This window comes from Colletes latitarsis, chromosome 3, assembly GCF_051014445.1.
Source record: "Colletes latitarsis isolate SP2378_abdomen chromosome 3, iyColLati1, whole genome shotgun sequence".
Classification (NCBI taxonomy): Eukaryota; Metazoa; Arthropoda; class Insecta; order Hymenoptera; family Colletidae; genus Colletes; species Colletes latitarsis.
Window position 1 is genome coordinate 28,555,709 of NC_135136.1, and position 26,102 is coordinate 28,581,810.

General features: G+C 36.0%; 2 protein-coding genes across 3 annotated transcripts in view; one reads left to right on the forward strand and one right to left on the reverse strand.

Moving 5' to 3' along the window:
- The window catches only part of LOC143340195 (uncharacterized), a 937,384-nt gene that overhangs the window by 18,487 nt on the left and 892,795 nt on the right, over positions 1–26,102 (reverse strand). For both annotated transcript variants that reach the window (XM_076761872.1, XM_076761870.1), the window contains one exon: positions 15,871–16,082. In XM_076761872.1, the coding sequence (XP_076617987.1) occupies positions 15,871–16,082 (212 nt within the window). The remainder of the gene's footprint in view (positions 1–15,870; positions 16,083–26,102) is intronic.
- Positions 21,654–22,301, forward strand: LOC143340198 (uncharacterized). Its single transcript, XM_076761874.1, has 2 exons — positions 21,654–21,809; positions 21,912–22,301. Exons 1-2 carry the CDS (start codon positions 21,737–21,739, stop codon positions 22,076–22,078), a joined length of 240 nt encoding a protein of 79 aa, XP_076617989.1. The 5' UTR covers positions 21,654–21,736; the 3' UTR covers positions 22,079–22,301.

Consider the following 26,102-nt stretch of genomic DNA (forward strand, 5'->3'; position numbering starts at 1 on the left):
GTTTTTTTTTTTTTTATTTACTTTATTTTATGTGATATGCCTACATTTGCGTAGTTCATTTGGAATTATTGGGTCATGACGGGAAAAATATAAAAATACTGATTCTTGATTAATAATAAAATTGTTTATTATTCTTGCTGTGATTGCACAAAACAGATATAGTGAAGCGCGGTATATCCCTTCACGACGAGGATTTTTACAGTGATCCTTTTTGTTGCTTACAACATACGTTTATATCTACCCTTAGTGGGTGGAGGCGTCAAAGTTGGGGAGAAAAATTGGGCGTGGTTTAATTTTTTAGTCGGCTTTTTAGTCATTGGTTAGTTGGGTTTGCCAAAATAAGATGAAAATCAAGAATATCAATTTCTTGACTGAGGCTTCGTTAAAAAGTTATTAAAAAATTATATTAAAACATTTCAAATCACTCAGAAAAAATTATTTTTGGTTGCGGAAGTCAATTATAATCATTTTTGGTCATTACACATATCCCCGAAATCCTATTCATTTTCGAGGAAAAAATTCCTTACTGAAAATCTAATGTGAGGCCAGAAATGCTTCCTTGAAATTTCATGCGAATTTTTAAAATGTCATAACTTCTGAACGGATTGGGGGATTTTAATGTTTCAAACTGCAAACAACGCGTATTTAGGTGAAGAATATGTAGAAATTCCAAAAATATTCGAAAAATTAAAAGTTTAAGTTTAAGTTAAAGTTTCTTTTTTCGACAAAAAAAAAAATTTTAAATCGTTCTAAAAAAATTATTTTTAACTAGAGGGGTTAATTACAATAACTTTTGGTGAATAGACATACTCCCAAAATTCTACCCACTTTTCAGAAAAAAATTCAGTACGGGTGGAACTCTAAACATTAATGACTTTTTAACGAAGCCTCCATCAAGAAATTGGTATTCTTAATTTTCGTCTTATTTTGACCTCTAGAATCTCCCATTAAAATTTTTCCCAGGGGTGGCCGAACACCCTGTATAAAGTTCACGATTCCTATTTCTTTGAAAAATTGTAATGTTTTTGTCTAGATTTATTTTCCTTGGCATCTAATCTTAACAATTTTTTTAGCTTCTCAATGAAAAGTTATATCACCCACATATGGGTGATGTGGCAATTAATGTGTTAAAATATAGAATGCGATAAAGATTAGCAGGAAAATCTGGTTACTAAACTATTAGATCTTCGTGTTGATTTTTATTTAAGTGACTTTAAATCTAATCCCATTTTATTGATATTATGTTTAATCTTTATACTTCAAAACACCTTCTTTTGTGCAAAATAGCACGTCTGTGATTAAATAAAGGGCGAATAGTGTTATTATCACTATAGTCATATGTGATCGTGTGAAGAGCTCGAAATATATAATTTTGTGAAAGAAAATTATTTCGATTACCGTTCATCTCCAATAAGAAAGCGTTCAAAATATTCCTGGATACGTTTACAACAATATTCAAAGAGAAAAGCTTACTCATGTTTGTATTTAAAAAAAATAACAGAACGATCCATCCGTTAGAATTTGTAAATTTATTTTTTATATTTTCTTACATATTTTAATTAGTAACAAAATCAGTTTTTATATTATCTATTTGTAATTTAGTCAATACAAGTACAGTTTCAACGTTTGCGACCTATGTTTGTTCTTTTTGAAAACATAAATCATCTAATTGTAAGTATAAAAATACATAAAAATTCATTTAACTATTTAAGAGTATGTACAGAGTTTTATGTAGCAAAATTAATAGTGCAGTAAGAGTTAGTACTTTTTAATAACCTATGGTATAATTTATCTCAATATTTATGAAAACCTGTGCATACTCATAAATAATTAAATAAACTTTTACACATTTTTATTTTTAAACGCTTTATGTTTCCTATCGTCGTTGAAAACGTTAAAACTGTGATGTATAAGAAAGAAAATTTTCTTTCAGTCATCAAGCATCGAAATATGTGTTATTAATAAAATCAGCGAATACTAATGCCCATACACCGAGAAAGTAAACTCACATTAATTAAAAGCTTTCTCGAAGAACGCGACTGACCCTTGCAAGCAACATCGAAATAACTACGCGTAATTAAATACTCAGCAGACTTCTGACGAAGGAACGAAGGAAACATTTTCGCATTAACGCGTGCAATGCTCGCCAGATACAAGCGTACATCGAAATGGCAACAGAAATCACTGTTTTCTTTTGAAGTAACGTAAGTTACGTGACTGTGAAACATAGAATACTCTTAGAGGTACCGATCTAGACTTTTTCCAGTTTTACAACCGTTTTATCGTTGCTCGGAACAGCCCCGCGTTCATTTACGTAAAGTATTGCAAAGATCAGTGTCTTCAAATTGGAATTTAATTGCGAAACGCTGGAGACTCTAATATGAGAAAGCGTTGATTAAATTAACAGCATTTATTCGAACGGGAATCACCAGATACGGAAAAGGAATCATTTAAATCCAGTTTCTCAAATACCTGGCATGTGGGTTAACGATAGATGCTAATTAAAAATGACGTAGCGTAATTAAGCGGCGCTTTGATGCCATTTCACCACGCTCTTAAGCATATCGCGCCTTCCTGCAATGCGCTCGCATCACAGCTTAATAATTCAACGTAAAATATGTTAGAAACGCGAAGGGGATTCGAGCTCACGTTTTAACGAGGAATTACTTTTTGTGACTTTACAAGCGCTCGTCGTTGCTCGAGTTTTCGTCTTAACAGTCCAAAATTCATCTCTGCGTTTATGATCGTTCCTTTTCGATGCTCCATTATGCTCGATGGAGAGGAGAGATATCTTTGTGGCGTCGCCTCCCATGCTTGCCACCAGAGGGGTTCGCGTTCTCACAAGTGCTCGACAGACCCCTCGGTTGCTATACATACATTCCTCAACCGACTTTCCAATATCCATTCAATATATTCATCAATGACACTCCCAAAAATCCCAACACTAAACTAGCCTTCTACGCTGACGATACCGCAGTCTACTCCTCCTCGTAGTAAATGAACCAGGCAATCAAATACACTCAAAACCACCTTCATCATATCCTACGATTCATCTCCACATGGAAACTGACAATAAATCTCACTAAAACAGAAGCTACTACCTTCACTCCCAAAAAATTCCACAACTCCGATACTCTCACAATGAATAACCACCCCATTAACTGGTCTACTAAAGTAAAATACCTGGGCATCTGGTTTGACAACTAACTAAAATGGCAATACACAACACCAAAAAGACAGGACTTCCAAAGTCATCGAAGTACACTGCACACTATACCCACTTCTAGCACGAAATAGTCCACTTCCAACAGACTTAAAAATCCGGCTCTACAAAACCTGTATCCGCCTCATACTTACGTACGGCGCACCAGTATGGTGCACCGCAGCAACAACACACATATCCAAAATCCAAATTGTACAAAACAAATATCTCCGCATCATACTAAACAAAACACGCTACCATACAATTGATCCGTTGCATGAGGAAGCAAAAATCGAGTATATCCGTGAGCATGTCATGAAGCTGGCCGCCACATCTCAAGTTACTGACTTCCAGCATCCAAAAAACCCCTAGTAGCGACCCTAGGGAATTATGACCCCGAAGATATACTATTAAAGATACGAATACAAACTCCCAGACTAATCATCAACTAACCAACCACAGCACCACACTCATCACATGATGCGTGTAAACGAGGTTTTTGAAACTTTTCCCTCGAGCTCTAACCTAAGGAAAACCATAATAACACATCTACATAAATATCATAGACACTAACAAACACTTTAAGTGCAGGTTATAGGGCTCCAGCCCAAGGTACTGCAGAAGAACGAGATAAAAAAAAAAAAGAAAAAAACTTTCTAATATCCCAGTCGTCTAAGGCAGGGTCTGCTAGAAAGACTTACTGATGAGTCCACGAGCAGGTCCGTACGAAACGCGCCCCCTCCTTTCCTTTTCTGTCCTCCTACGATTCTCATTAGTTCCAACCCGCTACGACGCAGTGCCGCATCTTAATTCGAGATAAATTTGACCTATCGTGAATTGCGCGTCATTGTACGCGACCTTTATTGGAAGAAGCAACAGGATTTTTATAGCGGCCGTCAAGATTATCTGGAACTTGTTTTCCATAACGTGTATAAGCAATAAACAACGAGTTATTAAGCAATCGGCTACTGTTTTCCTCGTCGAGAAAATATTACACGAATATTCTTCAATATTCACGACAGTTTTCAAATTTTCGTGACTGGCTCTTACTTTCTGCAGCGCAGGAAATACTATCGATTGAGTAATGTAATAAGAATCAAATATAATTTATTTATCCAATAAGAATTGTATTTATTAGATTGGATCAAGTTGTCGGATGAATAAGTCATATTTATCATATATCATCGATTATTGCCTCTTAGCGTATATACAGAGTGTGCATCATTCTATAAGCGTATCTTGGAGATCGAAGCGTTTTGGCACGCGAACCTGCTCGAAATTTCAATAACCAGTTAATGATAACGTAATACAATTAGAATATTCTCGATGTTCGGATCGAAAGAGAACTGTCCAGTGAGGGTTATTAAGTCAGGGGAACGCTATACAACTGTCAGTCTTATTTGGATTGCGCTTTTTTACGCCAGATTTAGTCAACAGGTGACATTCTTTGATGGCCTCATTACAATCTAGAAAAATACGTTCAAAGTGACAGTTCATTAGACGTCTCATTTGTATGGTTTATGGTCCTTCACAGAAAATTCAATTTCAAATAATAAAACAAACTAAACATAGGGACCTAGAAAATTATAAATGTAACTATTATCGTATCTATGCAAAAGGAGTCGAAGGAAAATAATTACATATGTATAAGACTGTTGACATTTTATGAAACTATGAATAACGTAAACCCCCATTTTTTTAATTTAAAAAGAAATTTGAAATTCTATACAGATTCTTAAATAAACGTTTTATCGTTGGTCTAATTATGAAAGATTCAATCTCCTGAAGAAACGTCGTGTTCTGTATCATCTTGCTCCGATGACCTAATAGAATCTTTTTTAACAATTATCGTTCGATTCAGAGAAAAAAATAAAAACACTGTGTCACTAATTGGAACGTTTACTGTACTGTGTTCTATGTTACTGATTTCGAGCAATATCTCGATTCAGCCAGTTGCGAGACGCGGAAACAGCGTGTTATCGTTTCGGGAACTCCCCGGGCGAGACGATCGAAGACACTTGGTACACGTTTTTAGCAATTATCAGCGTGTTACTGGGTCACTCGATAATGCGTCCCCGTTCGCGACGCTTTCGTCACGCGATACGCGATTATCGCGTTTCGTGAGAAAGTTGACGAGCATCGCGGATAAGCGACGAGATGCGTGTTGGTAACGAGGAGCGAACCGACAACTCTTTACGGCGATGGAAAAAAGGGAAAAAGATGGAAGGAAAGAGGAAAGAACGAAACCTCGTGATTCCTAGGTACGTGCCGTCGACTCTGCGTGGCGTCCACCTAATGCGCCCACCGGCTACTCCCGCGGTGTACGGTTCAGTCTGACTCCTTGTAAATAACAACACTCGTTAGTGGCAAGAAACACCGCTGTGGTCTAATATCTCGCGAACGGCCGATTCAATTTAATCGCGGCCGTTACGCGCGATTAATTATTTACGCCGTTGTCGCGGTTTAATAAAACATATCAGCGGGGCGGCGCGATGCTCGAAGCTTCAATTAACAGCGAATTCGATTTATCAACGAGGCGCCATTAACGATACGGGGGAATGCAGAATTCTTCAAGCTGGAGGGGGAGGTAGAGAAAAAATATTTTATTTGTTTTCATTGGAAACGGCAACGAGGGGAAATGTTTACGCTGGATAGATTGATTCGAGAAATTGCTCAGAAATGTCTTTCTTGAGCCGTCTAATCTTTAGGTAAAAGTGACAATGATAAGAAAGTTTCCTGGTCAGAGAAAAAGACTTCAACGGTATTGTTACATAAGACGAAATCAAAATGTAGGAAGATAATCTTGGGGAGTCAGCGCTAAATTGTGCAAATGTTTCTAACAATGTCTGACTAGTTATGGGAGAAGCTTTTTTAAACGAAACTTGATAAAAAATCTAGCCATACGGTCCATGGAACAGCAATTGACAGACGAAATGGACTTCGAAAGTGTTATTAAAGATGTTGCAGAAAAGTAAGAGAAATAACTTTGTAGATACTAATTCGTTCACTTTCCATACATGTCGTTCTATGTTTTTGATCCATGTTTTATATAATATTAGCTACACCACTGAACTAGAAATTTGATAACTGCGCATAATTTCTGTATGAACGAATATTACAAAATGAATTTCTCATATCTGTAAAATAGATTCCAATCTATATTATACATTAAGTATAATTTTGCAAATGTAAATTGCTGATGGGACGTAGAGACTGCCATGGGAGATAAATTAAATTTGATAACAAAAAATGAATATAATAATAAAGCAAAAGCATTTATTAAATAATTTACTAAAAACTATACTTTTAAAATTCATTAAACGCACTAAGATCTTCTACATTTACTCTCGAATAATACTCTAGTACTGTAATAATGGCTTCTGCCAGACCAGTGTAGCGCGCGACGCCAGACAAAAATGGCGTCGCTCGTAACGAGTAACTACGCAATTATGGCGTAATTTTACACCATTATCTTGGATAAAACCGATTTTCAATATTTAAACGATAGCAACGATGTTCATAATTTTGATATTAAACGTTACGCAAGAGAAATTTGCAATTACAATCGTTAACGAGCTACCTTAAACTTAAACGTGGCTCTATATTTCAATGTCAACCACCGAGCTTTTTATTCGGCCCGACGAAAAGGGAAAGAATAGTCCTGATCGCTACGATAATCACGTCGATGCCGATAATCGTTCCAAATTACCCGGCGATCGGTTCCGAAAGCCGCTGGCCGCGGTGCAGCGAAATAAAAGAAGGGATTTAATTTAAAACCGCGTCCAATGCGCCAGACTCGATAACGAGAATACAGACTCCGCTCGCCAGGAAATTGTGATCGGAACGTGGGTAATCGTGGCTCTCAACAGTGATGCATAAGTGCATTGTTAATGGCAGGTCTAACGGCGGATGCCTCGTGCACGGCTGGCACGAAAAGATGAGGATCCCGAGCGATCGGTTGTATCCTTCGATACACGGAACCGATCGACACTCGTTGTCTAGTTTATGCCAAGGCTAATTCACCTTAATTAATACACGAGATCTCACCGAACCTCCTGCTGTCTATCAAGGATCACGCTACCCTGCCGCCGTATTCCGGCGATTACCCGTAGCCGATTCTCATGTCGCGCTTGACCCGATAGCGATTTTTTCACGATCGCCCGCTGAGCCTAACCGCACGATACACGCGTTCGTTGGCGACTATCAGAAAACTGTAGTTAAAGTAGCTTTCGGATAATAATCGGAGGGATTTAAGCATCTATTAGCGTCGACCGTGGAGTTTCGTTCGAAATTAAAAGAAGAAGTTACAAGTGCTATTGGCGTTGTTCATGTGAATATCTATATGTTTAGCTAAGTCAATAACAGTATTCATATGCTTGTAATTCAATAGAAGCGACGAAAATTGCATTTAAACGCAAACATATGAAACTTTTATAAGCAATAATCGCGTATCTATATATTTGTACTAATCGAACTAGGTTTGCACTTAGATTAGACAGGAAAGGATTCCAGATTCACGTTGGATTTTAATGTTATCGAGTTTAAAATAATTGTTAAAAGAATTCTGTAGCGTTTCCAGGTGTTTGCAAAATTTATTTCTTAAATAGGATACTGTTGAAGAATTTTGAGTTTCAATTCTGTCTTGGGAAAGTACTTTTATCAGTATTTAAAAGTTTCCGGAAGACGTCAACTTTTACGCTTCTCTTCTATATTAGCATCTTAATTAAAAAAGCTTGTAATTTATCCGTAGAAGACATAATGGTTCAGGACATTGAATCGAAAGATTTATTTGAGTCTAATAGCTACTATAATATCAAAGCATTGAAAAGGTAAAGTTGATAGTTTTAGACACAATATATGCCACAAAAATAAATATTTAAAATTCCTACGTACAAGTAAGAAACTAATATAGAAAGTTTAGTTCAAAGTCTTATAACATTGCCAATTTTTTGAATTTCACCGTAATTTCTTTCAGGATAATGCTTTTAAGGTTTGAATTTAAGGTTGAATCTTTTAAATAAAAGGCTGAAAAAATTGATATTTTGATTTGAAATTATTGGATTTCTTCTTAAAAGTATGCGCGCTGCGCCGTGGGAGCGCCATCGCTATTGTAAAGAGCCGCAGCCACCATTTACCATATCCTCGTAATATTTCGCCTCTCTGCCCTGTACAATGTAGCTTCCGATGTTCGTGGCGTGTGTTCGAAAGATTCATGGTATCGAAAGCGGTAGCACAGACCGCTATTACTCCATTATACAGTTTGCGAACGGCACGATATAAATTCGATGCAAATTCCACTGTTCGTGCCGTGAGAATCATCAATCATGGTTAGCAGGCTCTATTCGGTAGTTTCGGTGCGTTTCGTTACGAGGGCCGATCGATTTGAAGATGATAGCGTTCGAGATTCCCCATATGTACCGTATAAAAGAAAATACCTGGATCTTGAAGCTTCTTATAATTTCAGATCAAACTTCGCTGGAAACGATTTCAGGTTTACTGTTGCAGAATATGAAACTGTCTTAACAACGAATTTGATCATTCGTTCGAGTTGTCGAATTATTCTGTTCGAGACGAATTAAAATTCAAATTGATATTGACTCGTGTCGTCTGTCGACCTTATTATGTTGCCATCTCTAGTATGCAATAAAATTATTATTCGACATAAATTTTGAATCGTAACCCACTTTTCTTATTTAATATAATTATGGGTGCATGTTTAAGTTAGTTATTTAATAAGAGAAGTATTAGTTTAATAACAAAAGAATGCCAAAATAATATTTTATTGTTCAGTAAAATAATTTCATTTTTCAAACCAGAATAGAAGTACCCCAATTACTTAAAATGCATCGAATAAAACTTTCAGCAAATATACTTCTTTTTAAAACTGCTCTTTTGGAATAGAAAAGATATTAGTAAAAAAAAATGGCTGTTATTTAATAAGTAACTGAAAATTTCTTCAAGATTTTTAAGCAGCGCTAGTGTCCTTCATGAGTTTATCACACTTTTTTCGCTCTTCGAGTGATCTTCAATTTACAATTGGTTATCTACTTTGTATCGTTGTAATTACCCTCGTAATGAATCACTTATAACTGAAGCACTTTCGATAACCCCGTTCGAAGTCGACCTTTGATAACAATAGGTTCTTCGTACGAGACAAATTCCATCAATTCCAAGCGTAGATGGGACGATCGTTTCACTGCGTACACGATCCGCGAACGATTTATGCCGTGGAATGGCAGAAATAACAGTAATCAATGAATTGGCATTTCCCACATCCAGAGTGCCAGTATCCGCCTCCTATAAATATATCTCAATGGCTGGATAATGCCGCGGTGTTAGAATGATGGATATACATACGTGACGTACATACCCCTCGCCACGATCGTGCCGCACAGTCGTTGAAACAATTATTATAGCGAAAGTTTCTGTACGACGCACAACGACAGTGTTGGCATATCAGGCTCGGCTATATCGACAGATCGTGGTGCCTGCCGCGATAATGGTACTCTAATGCGTCAAACGTGTATCGACCTTTGTGGCTCGTTCTTCATAAGGAAATCGTAATATCGAAAGAAAGGTAACGACGCGAGGTGTCATTGAATTCTATGGAACGGTAATGAAGTACGTTCGCGAACTCTGATATTCTATGAATACCGTAATCAAACTGACGTCTAACCTCAGGTCGATCGCCAGGAAGTTTATAATACAGAGGAATTAATTAAGTTATTTATAAAGAAGAAGTAGATGAACGTAGATATGAGAACTGTCAGAGGTTGTCGACGGGGATACATACTCTAAATCCAGAGTGTCCTATTGAAAATTGGCCACCTGAAGCTATCTTCTTTGACTCGAACAATACGAAAAATGTTATCAGGGTATGATTCTATACCCTGAAAAATATGAAATATACAATTATGTATCCGAGAAGTGATAGGAAAGTTATTAAAAATAAGCGTAAAGTACTCTTCGTAAAACTTACCCAGATAATGTATTTCGATATTTTTTTCTTCTGATGATAATCCATCATCAAAATAGTTATTTAGAAATTCAGCAAGTTAATTCGTCATGGTTTAGTGTCGTGCATATCCAAAAAAATCATAAGATTACAGTTGTGTAAGAGCAGCAATCAATAACTCGTTCACAAACTCTACATCCACACGTATGTCCAATAATACTTTCTAATCCATTTTTATTTTTATCAAATAATATATACACAAAATATTTAACTGTATTCGAATTACGTATATTGTTGTATATAATAATAATAATATATAAAAAATACATTACTTTATATATTATTATTATATATGTCAAAATATATATATATTTTTAAATATTTAAAAATCAAATAATATTACCCTTTAGTCAAACATTTAAACATTGTTCTTTACTGCAAATATAATATTGGTGCATGGGTTGACGATTTTTATTCTTCCGTAACCATAATTTTATAATTTTTATCGTTGTTTTGAAGGTTTTCTTTTCGCAGGAAAATGCGTGTTTTTTTATGTAAGTTTTGATACGAGGGTTGTAAGCTTCTATGAACATGATCTTGAAAATAATATAATAAGAATGTACTCAAATATTATAGATTAAAAAGGAACAAAGAAAAGTAGAAAATAAGTTAGTCCTTTTTATATTAAACAAAGTTTTATTCAACTTTTAAATTTAATAAGTGTTTACTTTGCATGCAAGTAAAACTCGAAAATAATCTAATTCCTTTCGGTTCATTTATATATTGAGAAACCTCCAAAAATCAATAATCGAACGTACTAATGCACTTTATTTCCAATCCTGCTTTTGTGCCCAAAAAATCCGTATAATAGTATAAGAAAAATACGTTATTATGTAAGTGTTACTGGAAAATTCAGATGACATTACGTGATGTGCGACTAATTATTGGATTAAACATAAACGTTCCAATTTCGAGGAACAAGGGCACAAAGTAACAATAAAAGTTATTCGTACAATTGTTTCAAGTGTCATCAGGAAACATTGAAAATTTCCTTCGAAAACACAAATGTTATAAAGGTTTTCATGACTTCTCTTTTACGCGCATAACTTGCAAATGATTGGCGACAGTTTATGCACAATGTTGATAAATCGTTTAGAGAAAAATATGAAAGGTTATTGATAGGTTGACAATAAAACTGTTGATGAACAATCTATATAAAGTCAATGGATCGATTATGTGGTCAGTGAAGAGACATTGAACGAACGAGAAACATATCGACGAAATTTTTTGCTCTTCTCTTGGTGTTCACCATCGCCAGCTCGGTCGCGTAGGGCAAAGATTCTGGCGAGTTTTCCATTGAAAACGTAATGCACTACATATCAACGAATTCTGTAGCTTCGCGTTCTTATCACCTTATCGCTTAATTTGTAATTTATTATTCTAAAGGAAGGAAATGCATGCCGGACAAAAGTTAATGTCACAAACGTGGATTTGTAGGTTGCACTGAAGTCGACTGTTCATCAAATTCTGAATCTACCATAAAAGAAAGAAGTAAAACACATATCATATTGTGAGGAAACTTCTTTTGTGTCGATTATGAAACTATATCTTGCATTTTCATTTCTCGTTTCGTTAATTTCTGAAGTTGCAAAACAACGAAGTTTCAATGTGAAAGTTACTTCTATTTCTGATTAGGTTAATACTACTTGACAAGCGGGAACACACAAAAAGTAGAACTTTCATAATACTTTATTTTATTAACTATAATACATCTAAGAAATTGTTAAACACGACGTCCATATTACAGTACACAGAGTCGTGATTTTCTTAATAATATTTCAACGAACGTTCTGTAATGTAACAATCTGCATTTTTGGTTGTTAAAATGCTAACTTGTTGCCTTTAATGTACAATACTAACGACACTGTTTTATAAATATTCAAAGTTGTTTTTCTCAAAGATAAAGCCTCGCATCAATAAATTTTATTTCACTTTTTCATACAGAATCACCATACCCGGCACCCTGTATAATTAAAACTATAATTCACTTAGCATATAGTCCAGACTTTGCTCAACTGTTCCGAATAATGGCGCCTTTTTTAATCGTAAGGTGATTCAGCAATGGTACAATAAGATCGCAAAGAAATTATTTTTAGAACGAAAGCAGACGACTATAAATCGTCGTGCTCGAAACCATGTTTTTAATATTTAATTTTTTGGAAGGTGCAATACCCTAATATCTCTCTGTGTGAAGATAGTTTTAGCAAAGTTTATCTTGGTGATCAGCACCTTTTTGACAATTCGACAGAAACGCACCTAAAAGTTTATTAAAAAATTGTCATTAAACTATAATTCACTTAGCGTATAGTCTAGACTTTGCTCAACTATTCCAAGTAATGGCACCCTCTTTAATTGTAAAGTAATTCAGTAATGATGATGACACCGTACAATAACATCGTAAACAAATTATTTTTAGAACGAAAGCAGACGACTAATATCTCTCTGCATGAAGATAGTTTTAGCAAAATTTATCGTGGTGCTCAGCACCTTTTTGACAATTCGATAGGAACATGCCTAAAAGTTTATTAAAAAAATTGGAATTGTGTAATTCTACGAGATCACGGGTCAGGTTGAGCACCGCGATTACACCGTCTTGGTTCAACCATGGACCAGACAAAAGATCCTGGTTCTCACGACCACGCCCTCGCCCCGCCGCCTCTGCACTCTCTTTAGACGGCGGCAATGCCTTCACGAAGGTACCTATCCACCGGAAATTCTTCAAGCCGTGGCTTCTTCAATGCTGTGTACACACGTACGTACGATGACCGGGCGCGCGTATAGCGAAAAACGAACTGTGTGACCTCTTCCAGACTCTAGCGAGGCGATAATAAATGGTCGGCGATGGAACGTTCCTATGAGACGCTAGCGGTGGTCGTGTTTAAAAATGCATTGTCGACGGACAGTATCCAGCGTCACTTTCGTGCATTATCAAATTTCTAAGAGAGTGTCCGCGACCCCTGACCCTAGCGTCGAGCGTAAAAATCCATTCAATGAGACGGATACGCTTGGCATTCCACGAGCGGCGCGCGGAAAGGGACGAACACCGAATCCTGTTGACCCGACTCGAACGAGAGTATCGATAAAAATTCCACAAGTCGCGCGATCCGCGTTCCTCGCGTCCATCGGAGTCCCCGTTCAGGCTTTTCCGTTCAGTTCGAGCGTCATGGTTGGAAATCAAAGGCCGGGGCGATGAGTAATGACTCGCGGGCGACTGGTTGACCCATCCGCGGAGACAGGCTGTTTTACTACCGGCTATATATTTTAGCGTTAACTGTTATCCTTATCGGGGTGAATCTCACCGCATTATATTTGTTAATAATGCTGTCTCCGTCGAGTTAACGTGGGAAGATTGCTTAATGACCGTAAAGCACGCTAAAGCGAGGCTCGAACCGCGCGAGCAAAAAGGGGAATTTCCTTTTACCATTTGCGCCTCTCACAGGGGATATCAGTTTGTTCGCAAACGCGTGTGCAGTGGTTCGTCCAGAAATTTAGAGTGCTCGTAAATCAATGCGTTCGATCGATTCTTGAATTTCTTTAAATATGTTGTGACCACGGTGTTCAGGCTGTTTCAAAAATACACATAAATACTTAACACATTGACTGACAGACTAACTTAAAGTTTGATTTTAGACAACTGCAAACTATACAGGGTGTTCGGCCACCCCTGGGAAAAATTTTAATGGGGGATTCTAGAGGCCAAAATAAGACGAAAATCAAGAATACCAATTTGTTGATGGAAGCTTCGTTAAAAAGTTATTAACAATTAAATTCAAACATCTCAAATCGTTTTGGAAAAATTATTTTCGGTTGCGAGGGTCAATTACAATCCTTTTTGGTCATTACACATACCCTCGAAATCCTATCCACTTTCGAGAAAAAAATTCGACAAGGTGTGAAATTTTTCGAAGGAAAAAAACAATTTCAAATCGTTTTGGAAAAATTATTTTTAGTTGCGGGGGTCAATTACTATCATTTTTGATGAATAGACATATCCCCGAAATCCTGCGTATTTTCGAGAAAAAAATTCTGTACGGGTGAAACTTTAAACGTTAATAACTTTTTAACGAAGCCTCAATCAACAAATTAGTATTCTTGATTTTCGTCTTATTTTGGCCTCCAGAATCCCTTATTAAAATTTTTCCCAGGAGTGGCCGAACATCCTGTATAACTTAAATCTTGTCATGGTACTTATTTTCGTAATCTCGCTAAAATTCATGTAATCCTCTTCAAATTTATTTTCTTTACCACTTCAACATGGGAATTAATTATTTTAGTTCCATAGTGGAAAGTCCTGGCACCAGTATATGGATGACGTGGTAGTCAAAGTAGTAAGGAGCTGAATCTACATAATAAAATAACTAACAAGTGTTCTGCATACCTTACTTTTCAAGTTATAGATGACTAAAGAAAATTATTTTTAATAGCACGAACAACGAAATATTTCACTTTGCTAAAACTATGACTTTAGACCTGGTGTGACCAAAATTATAAGAAGTTTCTACCTAAATATAAGTTAATGTTTTTTTAGAAATTCGTAAATGGACGAAATCTAATCGAATCTACGTATTTTCATACGCCAATTAAGTCAAAGCTAGAATATTCGAACACTTCAGCGATTCAATTTGTTTTTTCAATTAGTTGAATATTTTGAACGATACTATGTGAACTATAAATCAAATAGTTCCATTCTAGTGCACTTATACGAACACTTTCGTATTCGAATAATGGTACCCGAAAATTCAAAGTTTATTGGCAGCACCCAAATACTCATAAAATATTCGATTATTAAATCAGTCCAATATTAGTCCAAACAAATTACCTGCACGCGATGCTAATTTATATTATAATTAACAAAATGCGCAAAACAGTGGCGTGTAGTAGTGTCCAAACGAGCGTTGTTTACACCGTTAGCAACATGTATCGGAACAGTTGTCCGTACTAAGCTTAACGCGACCCAAGACGCGAGAAACACGCGTTACGCGAAGTTACAAGGGGCCAATCACGGGGATATTGTCTAGGCAATTAGCCGCGTCTTCGGCGTTTTAACGAGTGCTCGTAATTGCGCCAGCGTGCCTCACCTTGAAACGGGAACGTCACCTGTGAACCATCGCTATCCCCCGAAGCGAAAGAAAAAAAGAATCCTGCTCTACGATCCTGGGCTGTGACGAAACGCGCGTGAATCATCCGTAGACAATAAAGCGTTTAGGAGTCAATAAAAATATTAAACGACGAAAGGCAGTGAATTTATGGATGTAGCTCGACGGGGCTGGGAAAACCTTATACAGTGCGTCACAAAAGTAAACAAACGTAAATGCTTCTAATGTTTGAAGAGACAAAAGAGATACACGTCCGTCAACCGCCCTTAAATTAATTACGTTAATAATTCATCCAAATATAAATATTATTTGTGAAATAATATTTCCTGGACAAATTCTTATAGACAAGTGTATTTTGTCAGTTTTATTTTAACACACTTTGTTATAGCATAACATGTTCTACTAGCTATGATAGAATATTAAATTCTAATAGTTCAAATGAAAGGGTTGTTATTGTGGGTTTTCGAATTAGTAAAGATCGGTTAACTACAGAAAATTAAGATTGTATTTAGTTAAACGAGAAAGAAAATGGTAATGTATTGCTTTAACGGACTTACCGGTGTGAGTTCTCTTGTGAGCCTTTAGGTGGGAGCTCTTCGTGTACACTTTGTCACAGCCGGCCACGTCGCATCTATGAACTTTGCGTCTCTTCAACGCGTCGCCACATTCGCTGTCCACCCCTAAACTTCCGCCATTTCCACCGACGCCAGCGTTACCTCTACTGCCGATCCCTATTCCTGTAGCCAGTGCGGGACGCTTGTGAAAGACCCTAGAATCACGAAAGAAAAATGCTTCATCAATCAAGGGACAAAACTTAACGATTAAAATAGAGCGACACTGCAACCTATTTCAAAATATTCAACTTAAAAAAATTATTTTTGAATAAAATTCAGTGGTCTGGGTTAGGTCTGGGTTAGGTCTGGGTAAGATAGATGCTAGGGATAAAAATTCCTCATTGATAAAAATGCACACTGTATTAATTAAGATTGTTCTGTATTAAAGTCTTGATTTCTTAATGTTTTCAATTAAATAGTTATTCAGATGATATTTGTTTAACACGAAATAATTAGATTATAATTTTTATTGGCCTACAAAGAGGTCGAAAGTTGTTTATTTTTTATTTGTTATTCAGAATTGTGTCCCGACAAAACTTGAGTAGCCCCTTACGCAAATTCTTCGAGCTCAGCGTTGATGCTATTACCATGCATTGAAATCACCACCTGCAGCGATACGACGTTCTCGATTTTATTACCTAAAAATTGCACGCGCCATCAATCTCAGTTTTTCGGCTTTACATTTTGCAGTTTTCTCTCTTCTGAATATGGTGTTGGGAACCGGGTAAGAAATTCGTAGACTGTCGGTATATTACAGGTATAATATATTTCACAGTGATTTCTGATACTACTCGGTTACAACAACTAGAATTCTACGATAAGACTAACGAGGAATGACGTGACGTGAAGTGATCGTATTCAAATTCGTACTGAGAATCAGCGAGTCTATGTTTTGGGACCTATAAATCTATATTTTGGTAAATTGATAGGAAAGGGCAAGCTCTTAGCGACGGATGTGATGGAAAATGAACTTTGCACGAAATTGTGACTCAGAATAGATACAGATAGCAAACAGGGGACTGGTCCTCCAACAATGGTAACTTTAAATTTTTTTAAAAATTGCAAGTAGAACTGTCCTGTCGTCATTACAAAACTAATTTACAATGGCGCTACGCTCAAAGTGATAATTAATGCATTTGCCTACCAATAACTAACAAAATTAGAAACAGGAATACTACCAATTTAATCTACCAACTCTAATCAAAATCTATTCCCGAATAAAACACTATTCAAGCGTCACGGAGCACCCAATTAAATGGTTCACAATGCGCTACATCGATAATGTTTAATAATTACGGAAAGTGTTGATTTGTCCGTCTAGTCAAAATAAAATTAGAGTACATCTATGTGGTATTGTACGTTCAAATTAGGCCCGCGAATAGTAAGCCAACGGCAGCGACACATAACACGAACAATCGGAGCGGGTCTGGGTGAAAACGTATTTACAGTAAGTGCGCATGAGTACGTACGACGAAGCGAAAAACGTGTGCACCGCGTGTGAGCGATAACGAGCAGAGAAGAATAAAGCGTTATAGAAATCAATATACATCCGTATCATTTTCACCGTCATACCTTGCCGATCGTACAACTACAACAATCTAATATGAAACAAATCAAATAAAGAACGCACTAAATAATTTAGGTTACCGGCACTTTTTTTGCATCGCATCGACATTCAATCCTCACGACTACAATCGATGCAGTTGATTGCGACGAGCCGAAAAGAAAGGCGGCAAAAAATTCGAGGCACGGGCGTTCACGGTGATTTTAATTCAGGTATGGATAAGATGTCTTCATCGTTATTTTATCTTTTACGCGCGACAATCCGCGATCTTTCGTTTCTCGTTCCCGAAGCAGCATCGGGGAATCGACAAATTCGAGTGCGCTTGTCATGGATTTATACAGAAAGTTTTTGGTATGCATTATTCATCGCGCTTGGTAGCATCGAGTTTATCAATCGATGTACTCCTGGTGTATTATGGCCGGTTTGATGAAGAACGGGTGAAATTACTTGCCGATACATGATACATAAAACATCCACAGGACGAATACACCCGGATGTAACATGAAGAAAGAATTCTCTTATGAATAATACCGGATTTGCCGGGAAAAGAGGACGATAAAAAAGTGGGAGTCGTTACATTAATCCGTACGATTACGTGAAAGCATGTGTGAAACAACGGAACACCAGGTGAAACGATGCTCGCGGATCTTTTAACGGGATGTGCGATTTGCAACTTGGAGAACGACCTGTGATTTTCCGTAACGGGTTCGTAGATTTAGGAGAGCGTGGTAATGGATTATCGCCTGAGAAATTAGAGCCTTTCAAGTTTCGTAGGTGCTTCGACGAAGCGGAGGAAATCTTAGAAATTTAGACGTAGATTTACTACAAAAGATCAAAATCTAATATTCTACGTTTCGGTTTTGGTGTTAGTTCAGAATATACGAAACTGATTTTTGATTCTATAAAGAATGAAGAATTACTTTGTAACGAGTTTAATAAGTATCATATATGTGAAAACAGATTTAAGAAAAAGGGCTGCATCGAGTGGATAATATTTTTCTCCGCTTTCAGGCGCAGCTTACAAAGATAGACAAGAATTATGATCCTTTTGCTTTTTGCAGAAGTTTCGTATAAATACTCATACGATATCGAAGGAATATCGTTAATCTTTTAACTGTCGCATAATTTATTCCGAAATTAAAATTGAACGCTCGGATCTCGGTATTTAATTACGTAATTACATTATGGCGTCTCGTTGCTTCGAAACTATTTCTAAAATGCTGCCATTCTTCATACTTTTTCTTGCACGTACGCATTAAATGCGTTCATAAATCACCAACCTTTTTCTCGTCTAAACATTTGGCGTAGTACTCCCATGAATATCCATGAATCATTTGTCCCCTATAATAGATACCGTGACCGACGGGGTAAACGTTGATATTTCATTATAGTCTGCGCTCTGCCACGGACTTAAACACGAGTTCATTATAATTTTTCGAGATCTTTCCTAATGAATGAACGACCGAAAAGAATACCACCGTTTCCGCTCGTTTGTTCGTCAAGAGAAACGATATTGCTTCCGTCGAGCAAGTCCGGGAAACGCAACGTCGAGACTTTCCTGAACTTTACGAGCCAGAACATGCATCCCTTTTCTACATAAGCCGATACCGAAACATAAAACACATCGTATATTGCGAAAATAGAGCTGATTAAATTTTTCGGGTAATTAACAACCCTCCTTAACGACAGAGATCCAGCAGATGAGATACAAAATGAATGCAATCGGATCGTCGAATTTCAAAAATGCAAAGAATACGTTACTAATAACACTTATAAATCACTGCAAAGTATAATTCCGTAATATCATCGTTATACCTCTTATTAAAAATTTAGAAAAATAACTATTCTCTCTGACCAATTGAACTAAATCTATTTGTACACAAATTTTTTCGCAAGATATTCTTATACCTCTCCATCGAAGACAGTTTCCACTTGAAACTTGTTTCATTTAGTACAAACAACTACCTTGATATCATCTATAATAATTGTAATAATTTGAAATTAATACTAATATGGCCACGTTGTCAATATACGAGCTGTATTACGTTTCATTATTTTTATTTTGTTTATACATAGATTTATGAATCCACTATTGGTAATAATGTGATGTTGAAACCGTAGGTAATATTGGCGCCAATTACATAAGAATGCAGGTTGCATAAACTTCCTATTCTTGATAAGCTCCTTTCCTACTATGTAATATTTTTGACTCTGTTTCCTGTTTGTGCCGTCCTTGTGTTTATTAACATCGCACGTACCTGCCGGCCGGAAACAACCATGTTTCTTCTTTTTTTCGGTAGAAAAAAATAATCTTTTTAACGTAGACAAAAATTCCTATTTTTATTGTTCTACAATAGAACTCGAAAACTGGATAACACGAAGTCTTGAAGAATCCTTTATACTCAATAAACATTAGTAAACAAGTTATTTATTACTATAGTTATTTACTGCTATTTTCATTTGCCACATTTAAGCACAGCAAAACTTTATTCCTAGTAATGGATTCTGAATATATTCGTAAAGGAACACAAACTTAGAAAATAGGTATAACATGCTTCTCAAATGAATTTTTCCACATGTTTTAGAACTTTTGATATAATGCTTCAAAGAAGATCTAACTTAAAATGTCGACAAATAAATATGTTTTCTGAAATTACACTTGCTGACAAAAGGGGTCATTCGATATTGTTCTCCTCTCCCTTGTGACTTCATTTTATATTATCGAGTAAAATGACTACACATTTATTTACAGTTTTGATTTTAGTGAAAAGATTTCGACTAAAAATGTGTATTATAACACACACAAAACCGCACAAAATTAAAATTCATGATATTTCACGGGTTTGATTCTTATAATCAACGTTTCTATTTAACGATGTATCACCATAATTAGGTTAATTGATAATGGTGAACACAAGGGTTCTTTCGCCGAACAGTCGTTCAAACGGCGAAGAAAGAAAAATGCTGGTTAGTTTTTCTAAGTATAGTTTCGATATAAGGGTTACAAGCTTCCATTAACATGATGTTGAAAACAATATACTAAGAATGTAATAAAATATTAAACAATAAGAAGAAATAAAGAAAAGTAGAAAATAAGTTAATCCTCTTATAGATATCCTTCTGCCCATATTTATATGTATATTTAACAAGTGTTTACTTTGCATTTGCTTAATATAATTATGTTGTAAAAGTTGGGAAGAATCTAATGCCTCTTGGTCTTTTTATACAGGGTGTTCGGCCATCCCCGGGGAAAAATTTTAATGGGGGATTCTAGAGGCCAAAATAAGACGAAAATCAAGAATACCAATTTGTTGATGTAGGCTTCGTTAAAAAGTTATTAACAATTAAATTCAAAAATTTCAAATCGTTCAGGAAAAATTATTTTCGGTTGCGGGGGTCAATTACAATCATTTTTGGTCATTACACATATCCCCGAAATCCTACGCACTTCAGAGAAAAAAATTCCTTACCGAAAATCTAATTAGGTGCCTAAATTTTTCGATGAAAAAAAGAAATTTCAAATCGTTCTGAAAAAATTATTTTCGGTTGCGGGGGCAATTACAATCACTTCTGGTGAATACACATACCTCCGAAATCCTACCCGCTTTCTAGAAAAAAATTCAGGACGGGCGGAACTTTAAACATTAATAACTTTTTAACGAAGCCTACATCAACAAATTGGTATTCTTGATTTTCATCTTATTTTGGCCTTTAAAAACCTTCAAAACTGTATAATACGATCTATTAATAATCGAACGTACTGAAGAACTTTATTTTCAATACTGTAATTATATAAGTGTTACTGGAAAATCCAGATGACATTACGCGATGTGTGACCAGCTAAGATGGCAACTTAGATTAAACAGGAGCCACAACTAAGTCGCTACAACTTCAAGGAGCAGGATACGAAGTAACGATACAAAATATTCGTACAATTGTTTCAAATGTCGTCAGGAAACACTGAAAATTTCAATAGAAAGCACAAACATTATAAAGATTTTCACGACTGTTTTCTGCGTGTATAACTTGTAAAATATTGGCGACAGTTTATGCATAAAGTTGATAAATCGTTTAGAGAAAAATGTGAGAGGTTATCGATAGGTTGACAATAAAATTGTGGATGGACAATCTATATAATGTGAAAGGTTATCGATACGTTGACAATAAAACTGTGGATGTACAACCTATATAAAGTCAATGGATCAATTATGTCGTCAGTGAAGACACATTGAACGAACGAGAAACATGTCGACGAAATTTTTTGCTTTCCTCTTGGTGTTCGCCATCGTGAGCTCGGTCGCGAACGGCGAGGATTCTGGTGAGTTTTCCATTGAAAACTTAAAGCACTACGCATCAACGAATTCTGTGGCCTCACCTTCTTATCACCTTATCGCTTAATTTTTAATTTATTATTTTAAAGGAAAGAAATGCATGCCGGGCAAAAGTTATTTCGATGGATGCAACTGGTGTTACTGTCACAAAAGTGGATTTATAGGTTGCACTGAAGTCGACTGTTCAGGAAATCCGGAAATTAACACTTTGAACCCTCCTGAAGAATTCTGGCAACCTGTTACACCCGCAGCTTGATTTATCGAACTGTCATGGATTCTACGACTGAAACGTCCAACATTCCATGTTAAGGAAAACTGACAAACACAATTGGATAACCTTCGACAAAGACTAGTAAGAACGACTTAAACGATGCATTTCAAATTGTTACCGCGTAAGCTTTAATCAATAGTTATTATTTTACACTTCGCTGAGATAGAAACTGTCATGTACGAATAAAATTTTAGTTCAGAAATTGAAATTGACGTATCGTATTATTTTTGTCACTGTTATTACAACCTAAATAACATTAGGATGTTTCGAGGAATATTGTACGTTAGTCACTTTGTTTTTTACTAACTCTGAACTATTTATCGAAGGAAAGTATATACAGGGTGTTCGGCTACCCCTGGGAAAAATTTTAATGGGGGATTCTAAGGGCTAAAATAAGACGAAAATCAAGAATACCAATTTGTTAATGGAGGCTTCGTTAAAAAGTTATTAACGTTTAAAGTTCCGTCCGTACTGAATTTTTTCCTCGAAAATGCGCAGGATTTCGGGGGTATATCTATTCACCAAAAATGATTGTAATTGATCTCCGCAACCGAAAATAATTTTTCCAAAACGATTTGAAATTTTTTTTTTCGTCGAAAAATTTCACACCTTCTCGAATTTTTTTCTCGAAAGTACGTAGGATTTCTAGGGTATATGTAATGACCAAAAATGTTTGTAATTCACCCACGCAACCGAAAATAATTTTTTCAGAATTAATTAAAAATTTTTTTTTCGTCGAAAAATTTAGGCACCCCTGTTGATTTTTCTTAAAAATTACTTTTTCATTTTTAGTAATTTTGTTTGACGCCCTACAGAAAAGTTGTCTAATACTTTTTTGTAGGTACCCATGAGTTCTACTTCAGAAAAAAGTTTCATTGAAATATATTCACAATTGTAGGAGTTATGACTGTTTGAAAATTGGACCATTTTTATGGGGTTTTTCTCATTTTGCGTGGTCAAGGACCAACTTTTCGAATATTTTTATAATTGCTACATATTCTACTTTAAAATACGCGTTGTTTGCTTTTTTAAACATTAAAATCGTCCAATCCGTCCAGAGGTTATGACGTTTTAAAGATTCGAATGAAATTTTCGGGCAACATTTCTGGCCATAAATTATATTTTCGATTAGGAATTTTTTTCTTGAAACTGAGTAGGATTTCGGGGGTATGTCTGTTGACCAAAAATGCTTGCAATTGACCCCTGCAACTAAAAATAATTTTTCCAAGGCGATTCGAAAGCCTTTTTTCTCACCCAAAACTTTCAGCACTTACTCGAATTTTTTTCTCGAAAGTGGGTAGGATTACGGGGGTATGTGTATTCACCAAAAATGATTGTAATTAACCCCCGCAATCGAAAATAATTTTTCCAGAACGATTTGAAATTTTTGAATTGAATTGTTAATAACTTTTTAACGAAGCCCCCATCAACAAATTGGTATTCTTGATTTTCATCTTATTTTGGCCTTTAGAATCTCCCATTAAAATTTTTCCCAAGGGTGGCCGAACACCCTGTATATTAATAGATTGTAGGTGTAAAACTTTATCCCTAATAGTGGATTCTGAATATATTCGCGATGGTACACAAACTTAGAAAGTAGGTATAATATGTTCCACATTTTTTAGAGCTTTTCATACAATGTTCCAAAGAAGGCCTGACCTAAAACGCCGACAAATAAATTTACGTATTCTGAAATTACACTTACAAAAAGGGGTCACTCGATATTTTTCTTCTCCTGTTTATGGCTCAATTTTATATTATCGAGCAAAATGACTACTTCACATTTATTTACAGCTTTGATAAATTTAGTGAAAGATTTCGACTGAAAATGTGTATTATAATACAAAACCGCGCGATGTAAAATTCATGATATTACACGGGTTTGATTCTTATAATCAACTTTTCTATTTAATGATGTACCACCATAATTAGGCTAACTGATAATGGTGAATACAAGAGTTCTTTTGCCGAACAGTAGTCGTTCGAACGGCGAAGAAAGAAGAATGCTGGTTAATTTATGGGGCGAAGGATGGCGAGCAAAAGTTCGGAACAAAGCGTTCCCTTCTCGCGGATTTCATGGGCCGTCACCGAAATGGCTACCAAGAACGGGTTAGACGGTTCCTCCGGATGATGTACGTCGGTTGTTCAACTTTGTCTTGGCTCGATAAAAAGAAGCGAAGACGCATCGAACTGCGGTCAATCAATCTTATCCCGACGCCTGGTGAAACTCGTTCCGCGACCAAATTCGTACGTGGCCGTCGATTGTCCCTACGTTGAATCGCGGGATGCAGTTAAAGGATAATTTAAAGTATAGAACGAAACTCGGGATTCAATACACCGGGCCACAAGTTTTCAAAAATTCTCAGTAATTCTTACAAATCGGAACTTTCGTTATTATTCGGTTGTTCGGAAAGTAAGTTCGTTTTTCTCCTAGGCGAAAAGGAACAATTTTCTTATAATATACAAATATTTTATTGAATTGTGTACTGGTCATTTTGGTCCAACATCTTTTGTCATCTTCCTGGTAGTAGCATGATTCCATGCTCATAAAATTTCTGACCTTTATTTATAAAAAAACTGATGCAGGTGATTTTTGACATCGTCGCTTTAAGTAAATGTTTTATTGTTTAAGAAATTTTTTAAAAACCGAAACAAGTAATAATCCGATGATGCCGGATCTGGCGAGTATGGGGGGTGTGGTAGCACATCGAATTCAAATTGCAATAGCTTCTGACGAGATACAAAACTTGCGTGAGGTCTGGCATTATCATGGTGGAACCAAAATGTCGAAACGAAACAAAGTTGTTTCATGTGATCACAAACGGTCAAATTCGACAAATTTAACTTCTTTACAATTTCTCGTGTTGTTACTCGTCGGTTTGTTAACTGACTTTCCAGAACGTGAGCCCCATCTTCGACATCAAAATTGCAGGAACGAAATTTTGCGAACGAGTTTTGGCATTGCCATTCTGTTAAAACATCTTCTCCCTACGCGTCACACAATTTTATTCTTGCTTGAACAGCATTCTTACCTTTTCGATAATAAAAAAGCAAAATATGCCGAAAATGCAGCTTCTGATTTTCCATATTTGACGGGACACCAAAGGAACACAATTGCACAGAAACAAACAAGCCTTGACGTGTCAGTTGTGAAAATATATAATGAAAATACGGTTTAGAATAAAATTGGCTGGTTAAAAACACAATTAACATCTCTGTTGGTAAGAAAACGAAACTACTTTTCGAACAACCCAATATTTTGAGGATACGGTAGAACGTCAATTTCCAAACTACTAAGTACTCTGCGAATTTTTATGCAAATTCATATCTTTGTTAATAGAATTAATGAAATCTGAACTTTTGTAGAGGGTTGTCTCAACCCCTAAATGTAATAATTCGTATCTTATTTTAAGTATTTTTCATATTTTTGCACATTAACACGTTCGCTGCGAACTTTCTTGACCTTTGTGTTTTTTGATAATCAGTTCATTTGTTACTGATAAATAAATAATTATTCTCCAAATCCTATAAAGTGTGTACGTCTCATGTTTTATATCAACTTCTACTTAAACTACCAAACTAGTCGTCCTCGGTGAACATCCACAATATTTGCGACGCAGCGAACGCGTTAAGTGCATTCTGTAGTTTTTAGAGAATTAAAATTTCCCACTAACGAATAAACATCTGCAGTCTGCTAATAAGGAAACAAATTTTTGAATAATCGATCTACCAAATTTGCAACTATGTAATAAAATGATTACTACTGCTATAGTCAACGCAAAGCAAGTTACCCTGTTCAAAGACATTTACCTAATTATAAATTAATATTTTTTTACTAAATATCACGATCGAACAAGGGCAAGGAACATGCACAAATAAAACTTTTTAACAGTCAGTTCCACAAAATTTGTAACTATCTCAAAAAGCTTCAAATTCCCTGTTTCTGAAGATCGCCGTTTTGAGTGAAAAGTCGACACCCGCGCAAAATATTTCCGTACTCTGCAAACAA

Bases quoted from the DNA above. Each gene is read 5' to 3' on its own strand.
- LOC143340198 (XM_076761874.1), top strand. From the start codon at position 21,737: ATGTCGACGAAATTTTTTGCTTTCCTCTTGGTGTTCGCCATCGTGAGC. The intron at 21,810-21,911 runs GTGAGTTTTCCA...ATTATTTTAAAG, and splicing joins CGCGAACGGCGAGGATTCTG to GAAAGAAATGCATGCCGGGC.